The following is a 14,815-nucleotide window of genomic DNA, read 5'->3' on the forward strand; positions in this document are numbered from 1 at the left end:
TTGTCTCCATCAAATTGGTGGATCTACGTGAAATGGGCAAATATTTTTCAGTGCCTTTTCTTGTACCTAACAGTGATCAGTGACAAATTCAAAAGGTACCTAGCATAGTTATACTTGACGGCAAAGAAAACTATCATGAGGTGTGGGAAATCACCCTAAAACTTGCACTCTCATTCACTTTATTCAGCTTACGTTTACTAACTCTGTCAGGTACGGTGCTCTGGAAGGACAGAAGGAAAATATGAGCTACTGTGGACCGAGTGGTTACTCTGTGCTGGACACTATTAGAGGTGCTTGATGAGAATTACCTCATTTTTCAAACTAGTGAGGTAAGTAACTATTATATTCTTGTTTCACAGCTGAGGAAACGAAGTTTAAGTAAGATGCTCTGAGATACTGAGCAGGTAAATGCCAGTTCAGGGATCTGAATCCAAGCCAAGTGATGTCAGAGTCTGGGCTCTAAACCAGGGTTCTGCAGACTACAACTCAGGGGTCAAATGCAGCCCGCCACCTGATTTTACATAGTCCTAAGAATGGTTTTACGTTTTTAAACAGTTGGGGCGGGGAGGGGGGTAGAGACAAAAGAAGAGTATTTCATGACGTGAAAATTATATGAAATTCAAACTTCAGTGTCCATAAATTGGAACACAGTCACACTTGTTCATTGACATATTGGCTACGGCTGCTTTCATCTTACAGTGGCAAGAGTTGAGTAGCTGCAACAGAAACCATACGTGGCCTGCAAAGCTTACAACATTTACCATCTGGCCCTTTACAGAAAAATTTGCTGACTTCTGCTCTAAGTCATTCCACTTTATGCTTATTTAACATCTCTACTTAGATGTCTTAAGAAATACCCCAAACTTAACATACCCAAAATCAAACTCCTGATTTCCTCTACTATGCACATCCAGATCCATATTTTAATAGTCTTCCCCTATGGAAAATAAATCCTTCTAGATGTAAAAGCTTGTAAAAGCTATCTTTGAGTTCTTTCTTACTCACATTCAAAACCATCAGCAAACCTGGTTAGCTCTGCCTTTGAAATATCCAACCACATTTCACCCCATCGAATGCTAACACCCTGGCCCAAGCCTTCAGCATGCCTTTTCTGAGTTACTGCCATTACCTCTTACTAAGTCTCTCTTGCTTCAGTTCTTGCTCAAGACAGCAGCCAGAACACTCTCCTGCTCATAACCCCTCTGGCCTTTCTCAACGTGCCAAGCACACACCTGCTTCAGGGCTTTGGTGCTGGTTTGTTTCCCCATGACTGCAGACCGCTTTCCAAATGCCATCCTGTTTGACAGGCCCTCCCTCTCCACTCAACCCCAAACCTACACTCCTGAGCCCTGGGACTCCCTTTTCCCTGCTTTATGGTTCACCATATTAGCACAGCCTGCCATACAATATATATACTGGGTTTTAATTGATTTTGAGCTCCATGTGGGCAGAAATTTAGCTCATTTTCTTCCCTAGTATATCTCTAGCACTAGACCAGAGTCTGACATATATTAGGTACTTAGATATCTGGTGAATGAATGAGAAAATGGTCTCTACATTCAAGAAGCCCTCAGTCCAGTGACATAGACAGACGGATAAACACATTTAACCTAAATATTTGTATTGAATGGGGCTTAAAAATGTATTTATTTTACCTAATTCCTTATTAAACATCCAATTCTAAAGAAATCAAACTTTGGGGGTCTCAATCAAAGGGAAGAGAGACTTATCTTTGTAACCTCATGGTCTATGTATGAAATTATTGTAGACAAATCTACTTTATTGAACAGGGACATTGATTAGGTGCTCAAACTCCCATTCTTAAACCCACTGCCTCCTTTTGTTTCAGCCTTAATTCCCTCCTTGGCAGTTCTGCCAAACTCTAGGTCCATGCTGACTAGAGGTACTGCCTCAACTTCTCCTCCTAGCTCTTCTCCCTAAGTCCTACTGTTCAGCTCCTGACTACCACTCTTGAAAAAGATATTCATTTCTTAGCCACAAACGCAGTGAAACTGAGTTTTCACGAAGACTATATATCCTTTAAAACACTACATTTCTAAGAATTTACTCAGGTTTAGTCAATATTTGGGAGAGTTCAGAGGAGCATTCTACAGTTTGACCTAGAGGCAATGCAGTTTCTAAACATGTAAGGAAAAATATTTGGGGGAGCTCGTAAGTGGTAACATGCATCTATGACCAAATAACACAACCATACCCAAAACTACCAAAGTAGAAATGACACTCCCTGCAAGAATGATCTACCTGCCTGGCTTCTTCACTTCCTGGCTACTTTTTAACTAGAAAAAGCAGTTATGGTTCTAATTTATTGATTTTTAAATAAATACATGGGAAAGCTGCAGATGTGGTAATAGAAGAGAGTCAATGACAAGAAACAGTCATACCCTCTCCTCCAGTCTAGCCAGCTGCTCTTTGTAGAATGCATCCTGCTTCTTTATCACTCGATCTTTCTCTTCCAGCTGCTTAGCCTAAAAAAAGAAATGAAGAATATACGATATCAAGAAAAAGCAGCAACAGCAAAGCGAAAGTCAAGTATAAATTGCATTAGAAATAAGTACACAAGGCTGAAGATTTTTGCAATCTATTAGGTCTCTGCCATAGAAAAACATTAATAAGATGATGATTGCTGTATTTAAATGTAAAGAATGAGTCCACATTGTTTCTGTTTTTATTTTTTACTGTAACAGCTGTGTCCTACTTTGTCCAAATGTATTTGGAAATGTCAGAATACAGCACAGACAGTTTTATTTAACTTCTCTTTCAAAGAGTAATTTCAAGGATTAATATTTTACATAACAAAACTTTGATTTTATTCTGGGCCTAAGACGCATGGTTACTAGCCTTCTTTCTTGAACAACAACAACAAAAAAGCTTATATAACTTTTTGTACATAAACCTTATATTTGAGAACCCTTAAATTACCCAGTGAAACCTGCATATAAATATGTGTATTGGTCTATTTCTTTTTGTATAAAGTAGTTGTCTTTGGAGGGGCAAAAACTACTATAATTGTTTGTTTGAATAATTAAAAATAATTAATAATAAAAATAAGTAATTTAAAAACCCTTAGGTATCCCACTTCTAATTTACAAGATCTTTTTTTACAAAATTAAAAAATAAGCTATAAAGTATTTTTGATTCTTGAAAAAGATTATGACAAAGATAGTTACTTATGGATATTTTTCAAGATTAGTTAAAAAAAAAAAGCATTTCTCAAGGCAACTATGCATCATTTCTATCTTGATTCTTATTTAAGTGACCCTTATCTCTGATGGAACAGAGCTCCTGATATCACCCCAAGTTAGAAAAGTTTTGTAACATATTTTTGTTGAGTGAATGCTGATTACACGCCTGACTAGGAATTTTAAGAGATAAAGCAAGTACGTATTTCGGCATTCTCACCCTTCTGCCATGTACCGTGTTTTTTGCAAGGACATCAAGTGTCGCCTGACTCGTCCTGTGTCAGGGTGACTTGTCCACTACGCGCTGAGTTTAGGTAAACCCATCTGCACATTCGTAGGTGGCTGTTTTGCTACTTACCTTGACTTCAATCTCCTGCAGCATGTTAGAAACAAACAAACAGTGATTTAACGATCTAAGTACTGCTTTTTTCTAATGTCACAGAGCAATCTGATGTATAGTATCTATCTAAAACGCAAACTAAAGAAGGCAACATAAGAGGACTTGCTTAACACGGGACACTTAAATGTCATTGTGCTGTTACAGTTTGAATAGAAAATTTCAATGAAAAGTTCATGCTGCTTGAAAGCATATGGATAAATAAAAACAAATACAATATTAAGATTAGATAAATGCATTCATATGCAAGAACATAATATATGACTCCTTGGTACAACACAGTAAAAACCTCACTAGTCTGTCAGGTATATAAAAGAAAAAGTAAATGGAGAAAGAATTTTTAACATAGCTACGTGTGAAGAAAATATCCATGACTATATGATTTAAAGAGAAAAGATCTCTCTAAATTCAACACACAAACCCAAAATATAAATAAAGGAAATGGTGTTATGAGACCCTCCATAAAATAAAAAATCATTAAATCAAATGAACAAGCAAAAGACAAAAAGAAATTCCAACATGTAACTGTGAGAATATGTTATTAACATACAGAGCACTTCAAAAATAAACCCTCCAGGGCAGGCCCCATGGCCTAGTGGTTAAGTTCGGCGTACCTTGCTTAGGCGGCCCAGGCTTAGTGGGTTTGAATTCTGGGTGTGGACCTACACCACTCATCAGCCATGCTGTGGTGGCATCCCACATACAAAATACAAGAAGAATGGCACAGATGATAGCTCAGGACTAATCTTCCTCAGCAAACAAAAAACAAAAAGAAAAAAGCCCTCTAACTCACCCACCTACCTCAAAAAAGCCAAAAGAAAAATACACAAATGACATAAACTGGCAATTCACACACAAAAAAATAAATAAAAACACATGAAAAAAACCCAACACCACAAGACGTCAAACATGAAAACGGAAATAATGAAGTTCCATTATTCACCTATCAAATTGACAAAAATATAAAATAATAATAATATTGGTAAGTATACAGGAAAACAGGCTTTTCTATACACTCCTGGTCAGAATGTAAATTGGTATAGCCGTTTTTAAACCAATTTGACAAAATGCATTAAGTCTTAAAAATGTACATATGCACTGAGGTCTAAACACTCTACTTTTGGGTAATTTTCTTTTCTAGGTACTCTTCTTAAGTAACTATATCAACATGCAAAGATGTCCATGATAGGGTTGTTTAAAATTGCAAAGAAACAAAAACAAAAACCAATCTACTGATTAAATAGAAAATATACTAAGTTAAAAAAGCAGACTACAACCAGGAAGGACACTCTGATCTCTTTTTTTGTGGAGAAGAAAAGAAAAAGACCGGGAGGATATTCAACAAAATGTCAACAGAGGTTCCAGCAGTTCAGTAGGTTTATGGGTGGTTTCTAATTATTTTTGTTTCATTGTGTTGTCCAAACTAAAAATAAATATATTTTGTAGTTAAGGGACAAAAGAGTGAATTTTTTGAGGTGAGGGAACTATTCTGCTTCTTGATTTTGGTGCTGGTTACACAATTGCATGTATTTGTCAAAACTCAGAACTATATATCACTAAGAATAAATTTAAATGTTTTAAAGTGAATACAAATTAAGTATACTAAAATTTATGAAAATAACTACACGTAAATAGATGGATGTATGTGTGTATGTATCTTCACTATTGTTAATCTGCTTATCATTTGGCTGATTTTACTTCTAGGGATATAATCCAAGGAAATACTATGAAAAGCACATAAGGATTCATATCTAAGAAAATGAAGCCAGCATTATTTAAAGCAACAAGAAAATGGGAACAAACAGAGGTTTGTGTAAATAAGATATAGTTCAACAATAGAATATTGATTATAAAGATTTTAATCCAGCCATAATGATCAAACATTAAGAGCCATTAAAAAAATAATGTTTTGGGGGCCAGCCCTGTGGCATAGTGCTTAAGTCTAGCGTGCTCTGCTTCGGCAGCGTGGGTTTGCAGGTTTGGATCCTGGGTATGGACCTACACCACCCGTCAGCCATGCTGTGGCTGCAAGCCACATATAAAATAGCAGAAGATCAGCATGGCTGTTAGCTCAGGGCTTACCTTCCTCAAACTAAAAAGAAAGAGGAAGATTGGCAGCAGATGTTAGCTCAGGGCAAATCTTCCTCAGCAAAAAATAATGTTTTAATAGAATAATTAATTTTTTAAAAACTCAAAATATTAAATGAGAGGAAGAAGTCATAAAATAACATGTACAGTAAGTTGCTAATTTTGGTTAACAAGGGAGGGACAAGGAAGGTTGAGTGCCTGGTTATATAGATGGGGGGTTATATAGACGGAAAGTGTACAGTATGCTAAGATGTTAACAGTGGACATGATGTGCATAGTGGGATATTTTTCTTATCTGGAATGTTTTCTATTTTCCAAATTTTCTATAACGAACAGTTATTAGTTCTGTAATCAGAAAAATATTTTTTAAACATTACTGTCACATACATACACCCCTGACTACGAGATGGAAACATAATATGGTACAGAAGCTAAGAGTGAATTATTAAATAATTACACTAAAAACAAAAAATTTTTGTTTTAACAATATGAACAGTTATTTATAGCATGGAAATTATTTTACCTACTAAATCCGTAACGTATTCGGTCTTGATTCCCTCTCCCATTCAATGTATGACATTACCTGCCTTCATTTTTAAAACACTTGCACTAAATAATGTTCCTTTTGTTCCTATGGTTGCGCAGTTGAGATGTCAACAAATGCAAAGAAAATGCAATGGATATTCTATTATAACTATTTAGAAAACACTACAATAATTCAACACTATAATAATTCAATATACCAACCAACAAATTTAATTTGAAGGGCTGATTACAACCTAAATAAAGGATATACAGAAATATCCTTATTCACTTTTCTACGATGTAATGCTTGAAAATTTGTAAAGCAACAAGCCAAAAGCTCAGACAAGCACTCTAATGAGGCACCACCTCCAAAGACGGGAAAACACCAAACTACAGGCTAACATCACAAACCTCCCCCTAGACGGCCAACAGGATCGATAGCCTGAGGTCCACTGGGGAGAATAACAAAGCAAGAACACGGCCACAACGTCCTCATGGCACATTGCTTTGAAACAGTTAATGTGATGCTGGGAGGGAAAGTCACACAATACGAATCCTGAAACTTAAGCCCAGAATCCACTCACTAAGCTAATAGGCACCGAAGATGGAGAGTCACACTCAACTTAAGAAAAAGCAGTAAACCAAGTGCAAGTAAATAAAACTTCTATGTATAACTCACTAACAGATACACAATCATTGTAAATGAACAAATAAAAACAAAGAGGATTATAGCATTATTTACTGTGCTGTATAGTTGAATCACTTCTTACCAAAAAAAAGAATATAAAAAGTTTTCCCCCATCTCCTGTTTGCTATTCCTCCCACTATAAGAAATAGGCACTGATTAGGTTTCAGATCCTGTGAGATCTGGAATAACATGATTGGGCTTTGAAAACATGACAGAAAGCGCTTAAGTGGATCATTATGGAAAACTAGAGCTTCCCATACGCATGAGAAACAAAGAAAATAAGGAAATCAAGTTTTCTTTAAGAAAACCAACACAAACATTTTGATGTTTACTCAGCATTGGTAGCTACAGTCAAAATGAAGTATACAAATGTTTACTTTCTTAAAGACTTGCCTCTTCTCAGAAAATACTTGAAGGTGCTCACAACAAAGGTAGAATACGGTTAACAGAAGAAGAAACTGAGATTCGGGATATGACATATGGTGCTGATAGGAACTTTACCTTCCCACATAGGTTCCTAGGTAAATCTTCATAGCAAAAACTTTTTGACATAGTAGCTCAACCCTCTTAGGCCTGGTTTCTCCTGGGGACTGAGGTACGGCACAGGGTGTAGGCACTGGGAAACCAGTGACATCACAATCACTTAGCTCAGAGGTAGTACTGTTACATCATACATCAAGTACAAGGCACAGTTAGGGAAGATTCTGTGCTATGGGAAAGCTTGCGCATTTTAAATGACAAAGTTCCTTGAAATGCCAGTGTTCAATTTTAATAGCACAAGGTAGAAAACAAAGCAGGTACCTGCTCAATTTTCCATGGGATGATATTATAAAGCTGGAGATTACTAGGATTGAGAAAAGGCAACAACTGTAAATCAATCTAAATAGGAAATGTAGTTACAGGTATTTCCTATCAGTCTAAATCCTGTAACAAATCTGAAATACACCTATATAATGGCCTGGGAAAGATTTAGTCTTTCACAATGATATGGATAATCTGTGGTAGGCAAAATTAATTTCTATCTATCTTACAACTCACAAAGGCAAATAAGAGCAGGGAAAAGAGCTTTATTCCTTTTCAGAACTACATAAGAGGCACAAAATATAGGAACCTAAAAAAACTACATGCTAACATAAAACAGAGAGAACTGAAATATCCAAGGGGGCTGAACCATAAACTTGTAAGGTAATATTACATTTAGAAGCTGTAAAACATGATCACTGTGAATACCAATTAGCTGTAACAAAATAATTAAAGTAGCCATGTATTCAATTAGCTGAATACTAGACTTTCATTTTAAATGAGAAATTACATAGGGTTCACTGAGCCTTTAAGAAGTGGCATTAATAAACCAAGAATTATACTCAAAGCACTGTTTTCCAAACCACACCAGAAGGTGACCTTCAAAAGGGTAATTCATCTAGGTGAACTTAAATGATGCCCAATCTATTATCAACATTAGCCTACTTTTCAATGACTACTTAGAGGCATAAGCATAAGCAAACCCCAGCTTGCAATGTTAAACTATACTTATGTCCACTAACACAGTAAGGCCTGACAAAAGGTGAAGACAGACCAAGAGATGAAAGACAAAGGTCATTCTTCGAATAGACTTCTTAATCCTAAGTCTGGAACTCACACCCAGGCCCCAGGATTTGATCAAGTCCATTTCTTTCTGTCTGTTTTGTCTTTCCAAGAAGAGTTTCAAGACCCTTGGTCTATATTTTAGCTTTTTCATGCTGATAACATACTGGAAACAGCCTACTGAAAATGTCCTCTGCCACTTCGGGGCATATCTGCTTATTTTCTTGAAACAAGAAAAAAGAGGCAGATTAGTGGCTTTTGAAATTGAAAAGTAAAGCCAACAATGAATGAAGAGAGGAGGTTATTAGGTACATAAATTTAGAACAGAAAGCAACCTAATGGTGCTTTGCTTAAAATTCTTCCAGAACTTCTCTCCTAACATTTGTGCAGAACATGGTATTCGACAAAAGAAGAAAAATTAAGTACTAGATGAAATAAGAAACAATTGTATGAGTTTTCTTCTATTGCTAGAGGGGGAAAAAAACCCTTTTTAAATGATACATTTACTTCTCCAGTCTTCTAGTTTAATTCAGAACTTATCGCTATGACCTACTAGGAAATCCACTTGGTGGGGGTCAGGAGACCCAGATGCCCACTCTAGCTCTGCGGAATCACCTGTGACCATGCACTGACCCACCCCAGCCCCCATCCATGCTCCAAAACCCGTCGAACGTTACTTCCTTCTTGTTGCTTTAACCAAGTCATAGCCCTGTTGCCTCCCACTTTTGCATCTAATAAAACTTTTCAACAAGTCTCTTACGGCACCTGTTTTTTACTTTGTCTTGCTTTATAGATTGTTTACTTACCCACTGCCCCACTCCTCAACTGTAAACTCACTGAGACAGGAGAAGACATTTACTCCTCTCTGTCTTTATCTTTGGTTTGATCTAGGTCTGCATTGTCCACAAAGGAAACACTCAGGACATGGTAGGTGAAATGAAACCAAGTGCATTGAGAGGGAGAGTTTGTAGAAGTAAGTAGACCCAGCTTCTGGGAAGCAAATCTGTCACAGCATCAGTGATTTACCCCAAAATACTACAGCACACACAGTGCGATGTTATGCATCCATGTTACTTAGGTTAAGCTCTGAACTAGGTGCTGCCAGCACGTTACTCAAGAACACACAATCCAGAGTGATCAACAAGTATTCTTATCGGAAGCTCAAAACTGGAAGCTCAAAAAGCAGAGGTGGTTCTACAAGGGCTTCACTCATGTCTTGATCAACAATGATGTTTTGTTAGCACCATGACTGCTGGAAATGAGATTTTATTTGTGAAAATGGTTCATTAACTAGCATGATAAATATTAGATACAGGTTCTTATTAGTAAAATGAAAATTATCAGAAAGCTATAAGAGTTAGCTAACATTTTATAAAGATATCCCTACATCTGCTCTGTGAACAGGTGATGAGAAAATGAGAGGTAATGAGATGGAGGCTTATAGCTTTAATTTTAGGAATGGTGCCTCAGGCTTGATCCCTAAACAGTCCTGTATCCAGCCATTGGTTTGAGAAGGATTCTACCTTCGGCACTAGTGACATTTGGGCCACATAATTCTTTTCTGTGGAAAGCTGTCTGTGCACTGTAGAAAGTTTAGCAGCATATTTGGCCTCTCTGATGCCAGTAGTGCCACCCCCACCCTGAGTTGTGACAACCAAAATGTTTCCAGACATTGCCAAGTTTCCCCTGGGAAGCAAAACTGCCCCCAGTTGAGAATCATTGGTTTAAGAGGATTGTTGGTTGCCTGAGACCAACTATAAGCAGCCTCGTCTGCCTCAGGTGAACCTTTCCTAAGAAAGCACTTAAAAGAAAAGAGAACTGGGACTTCTTTAAGTTTTACAGAAAAGGTTGTATGAATCATTTCGTACCTGCTTGCTAATTAACTTTTGTTCAATAAATGTCTGTATGTATTGGAGAACTGGGCTGGAGACATGCTTGGATTATAAGCTGGTAGTAGGGTTGCACTGCAAAAGTATAAGGTATAAAAGCAACAAGAGTGGCTCCCACACATGTAAAGCAAGGAATCATATCCCAGGGACAGAGGAAACTGGAAACTTTAATTCATTATTTTTTAACTAGGTAGGAAAAGCATAAAACAGGTACATAAGTTCTATCTTTTCTATGGCTCCCTGTAAAAACAAGATCAAGGCCCACAAAACACATAAGATTTTTAATCCACCTAACTGATGTTCAGTTCAGGCAGAACTGATATTAAGTTGACATGAAGTGGTACTGGTTGTGTAACATTTGTTCTGCTTGGGCAGTGACGATGCCAGACCTGTTGTTAAATATTTTACATATTGTTCTTGAGAACAAGCATATTATGATTCCATTATAATTTACAAGTTTCATGCTACACAGTAACATGATATTTCAACATGAAATTTCAACATGAAAAGTGCTGAAATGTATCACCTCTTCAGCTCAATGTCATATATTCGGGGCTCCTCTCCCAACATCCATTTAAAAAAACAGAACGTCCATCGCCATACCCAGCACACGAGAAACGTTAAATGAACGCTGACTCGAAAGTGAAGCCAACTGTTAGGGTTTCAGAGTTCTCCAATGAGCAGCTTTGTCTTCTCTAACTACAGACGCTTCAGCTACCACATGTTTATGGAAGACACAAGTGAATGCAAACAGCTGTCAAGTCTAAAAGGAAAGACCACGTTGAATCAAATTCAGCAAGTGAATAAAAGACAAAGTTCCAGAAGATCACGTTCTGTAAAATAAGTAAGGACTCTATGTCACAGAATCATTAGTAAGCTTAGAAACTTTAAGAACAAGAATTCTACAGTCACGTATCGCTTGACGATGAGGGATGCATTCTGAGAAATGCATTGTTAGATGATTTCGTAGCTGTGTGAACATCACAGAGTGCACTTACACAAATCTAGATGGTTTAGCCTACTATATACCAAGGCTCTATGGTGCTAATCTCATGGGAGGGACTACCATCGTATATGTGGTCCGTCACTGGCAGAAATGTTGTTAGTAGTGCATGACTGTAATTAAAAGAGGAAAAAGCAGTAAAAAGAGCCACATTCAGTAAAACTACTATCTGATTACATGGACTTAGAGCAGGAAGGTGCTTTTATCATCAAATTTAGCTGCAGAATAGATTAGTGTTATAAACCATTGAATGTTACCATTACATGTAAAAGCAGAGTGGTCTCAACTCTGGACCACAGCTTACATGGTACAGAGTGGAAAGGAGCACTAAGCATTTGGAATTATGTAACTTAAGGAGCGATTATACTAAAATATCTCCATCTTCTTATTCCATATTGTGGGGAATAATATTTCCATTTCTAGGCACTTACATACAATCTTGTTTTACCACAAAGATAAAAAATCTCAGAAGCACTCTAAAATAGAGATGCTAGTTAAACTGCACTGTCTGTGCCAACGTATTTGGTGTCACCGATCTGACAAATAAATTGGACAACAACATGGAGACAATTACTGCACAACTTCTGAATTCCTTCTCTTTGTATTAACTTGTATTTCTTCAATTTAAATTTAGACTTAATGTTCACACTATTGGGACCAATTGGCCTGAGTCAATCTCTTCTCTTGCAATCTATTTCACATTCAGAGCTGGAAAAAACAGCCCAAGATCATCCAGCTCATTTTATAAGAAGTGAGGCTCCAAGTTCCTTGTTGACTAAGGGAATTCTTTAAGGTCAGGAAGAGAGCTGGTTCTGGGAATCCTGCCTCTTGACAGCAGTGCACTTCTCATCACTCTCTGACCTTATTTCTTTTCATATTGGCTTAACTTTAAGGGAAAGATAAGGTAAAAATGATTAATCAACCATTTGTAGTTATTTTCAACACTACTCAACATCAAGAGATTTTTTTTTTTAAGCTTTTTCTTTTTTTTTTTAGATTTTTTTTATTTTTTCCTTTTTCTCCCCAAAGACCCCCGGTACATAGTTGTGTATTCTTCGTTGTGGGTTCTTCTAGTTGTGGCATGTGGGACGCTGCCTCAGCGTGGTCTGATGAGCAGTGCCATGTCCGCACCCAGGATTCGAACTAACGAAACACTGGGCCGCCTGCAGCGGAGCGCGCGAACTTAACCACTCGGCCACGGGGCCAGCCCCAACATCAAGAGATTTTTAAAGATTCCCTGCAACAGTTAACACAGAATATTCTAAAAATGTCTTCACAACCACCTATGCACCGTGTCAGTTCAGGTCCTCTGGGATACAGATGCTGAGATAGAATCAAGTACAAGAGGTTTACTAGGGGAAAGGATAAAGAAGAGAAGGGACCAGGAGAGGACAGAGAACCCCCAACTATGCCGTAGGTCTGACACCTGTGATGGGAGACAAGGAGGAAGACAGCAGCGCAGCTCTGAAAAGACCATGGCCAAGCTGATGGGGAGCCCTAGAGCAAAGGTTGCTGCAGCTTTCAGCTAGCTGCATCCTTCACAGCAGATTCTCTCTTAAGGAGAGAGCTGAAGGGCACACCCCCATAGATGGCACATAATCTGATTTGCTAATAACACAAAACAAATGACAATGATAACAAACTTTGAACAGGTCTTAAACTTCAACTTCCAGTTCAAACAGAAAGCAAACCAACAAACCAAGAACGAGATCATATCTGTTTGTATATATCAATTCCCTTTAGAATTGTTTCACTTATGTAGGCCGAGCTGAGTAAATCCAGTTGGACCAATGGAATACAACTTGATCCAGAAGTACTGCATAGTTGAAAAAGCAGCAAGACAGCCATCAGACAACTAAAATTTTAGTTCCAGGTTGGCTACTAACTCATGATCTTAGGCAAGTTACTTAATATTCTCGGGTAAGTCATCTTTGTAAATTTAAGGGGATGGACTAAGAAATACCTAAGATCCCTCTAACATTCACATTTTATGTATTACATTTCCCACAACATTTCTTCTGTTATTCATTTTGAATCTGCTATATAGCTAGGCCAGAGGAAATTCAACAAACGCGTATGTTTTGCTGCCAAATTGCTAGGATGCTACAAGCACATCCTAACAACATTTGGAAAGAACCTTGTGTACATGACACCAGGTTGCTGGGGCAGACACTGTGTGGCAGCAGCGAGCTCCCTCTCTGCCTGACTTGGCACTGGTGGTGGGTTTGCAGCTGCTGGAGAAGTGACAGGGCCTGGGCTTACTCTCTCTCTTGCTTAGCAATAGTCACAGCGCTGCTTCCTGAACCTAACACCACCTGGGAGATTCAAATAGGTAAGGCTGAAGGTGAAATGGGCCACTTTCTAAAACAAGTTCAGCTCATTGCTGCTAACCAAATCACACTAGCTCTCATTTCCTGCCTAAAATTGGCTAAGGCCAGAAAACAACAGCATTCCCATCTCACTCATGGTACTTAAAACAGGACAGTACAATGGACTTATATGCACATTTAGTTTATGCAAATTCAGCTCCTCAGGTTGAAGGAGGAGAGAGAAAAATGTTAAGTTGTGTGCAGGATTCCACCTGCTCCACGAGGGAGCCTGGGACAGCTCTGCTCTCAGCCCATCTCCTTTCCCGCATGCCCTCTTGGAGGGAACATCTCTTCCCAGTGAATGGAATTCTAGTGGTTCAAGATATATAGTTTTCATTCACAAATCCTTAATTGAAAGCCAACATTTCATCTAGTGCTCAACTAAAGAAATCTCCTGACCCAATAACGGAAGCAAAACTAGTAGTGCTGGACTCTTAGGAAGAAACCTGAACAAAAGAGACCTGCCTCACATACTGATTTGATTTTTTCCAGCTTTATTGAGGTATAATTGACAAATAAATCTCACATGCTGATTTTAAAACTAAATCCTTAAGTAAGCTGCGACAACTGCATTCCAAGAAAAACTAAATTTAGAAAAGTATTAGGATAAAAATTATTTTTTAAAAAATCCTCAGCAATGGCCACAGGTGACAAAAATATGAAGGAGTTCCTGGCCCCTCACGGCATCCTGTTTTTCCCCAAGCCTGATAGTGAGGGGATTTTTAAAAATCTTTAGCCTCTGTACAAAGCCTCAGCTTACCTGACCAAGGAAGAGAAGTTAAGAGATGACATCGTGGGAATAACTAATGATAAACCTTAAGCCTGGACAAAGAAGAAGGGAAACGTCTTAAAAAGGAGGAACGGAAGGAAGAGAATGCATCCAAACCATGAATTATCTGGACGGAAAGCTACAGAGTTAACAAGATAGGATAATAAGCCACTTTGGTTACTAGATCAAGGTTGTTGAAGGAGGATGAGAAGACGCCATTATCCGCCCATCAGAGAAGCCAGGCCAAATGAGACCGCCTCCTGACTCATTCCTTGGGCCTGGCTAGTTTAGACTCAACCATGT

General features: G+C 38.0%; 1 protein-coding gene across 4 annotated transcripts in view; it reads right to left on the reverse strand.

The window, feature by feature from the left end:
- CHCHD3 (coiled-coil-helix-coiled-coil-helix domain containing 3) overlaps positions 1 to 14,815 on the reverse strand; it is a 269,569-nt gene that overhangs the window by 97,660 nt on the left and 157,094 nt on the right. For 2 of the 4 annotated variants that reach the window (XM_044747560.2, XM_044747464.2), the window contains exons 5-6: positions 3,559 to 3,573; positions 2,403 to 2,486 (exon numbers count right to left, since the gene is read on the reverse strand). In XM_044747560.2, the coding sequence (XP_044603495.2) occupies positions 2,403 to 2,486; positions 3,559 to 3,573 (99 nt within the window). The remainder of the gene's footprint in view (positions 1 to 2,402; positions 2,487 to 3,558; positions 3,574 to 14,815) is intronic. The other 2 variants (XM_014840846.3, XM_044747506.2) reach the window with 1 other exon arrangement.

This window comes from Equus asinus, chromosome 1 (genome assembly GCF_041296235.1).
Source record: "Equus asinus isolate D_3611 breed Donkey chromosome 1, EquAss-T2T_v2, whole genome shotgun sequence".
Taxonomy (NCBI): Eukaryota; Metazoa; Chordata; class Mammalia; order Perissodactyla; family Equidae; genus Equus; species Equus asinus.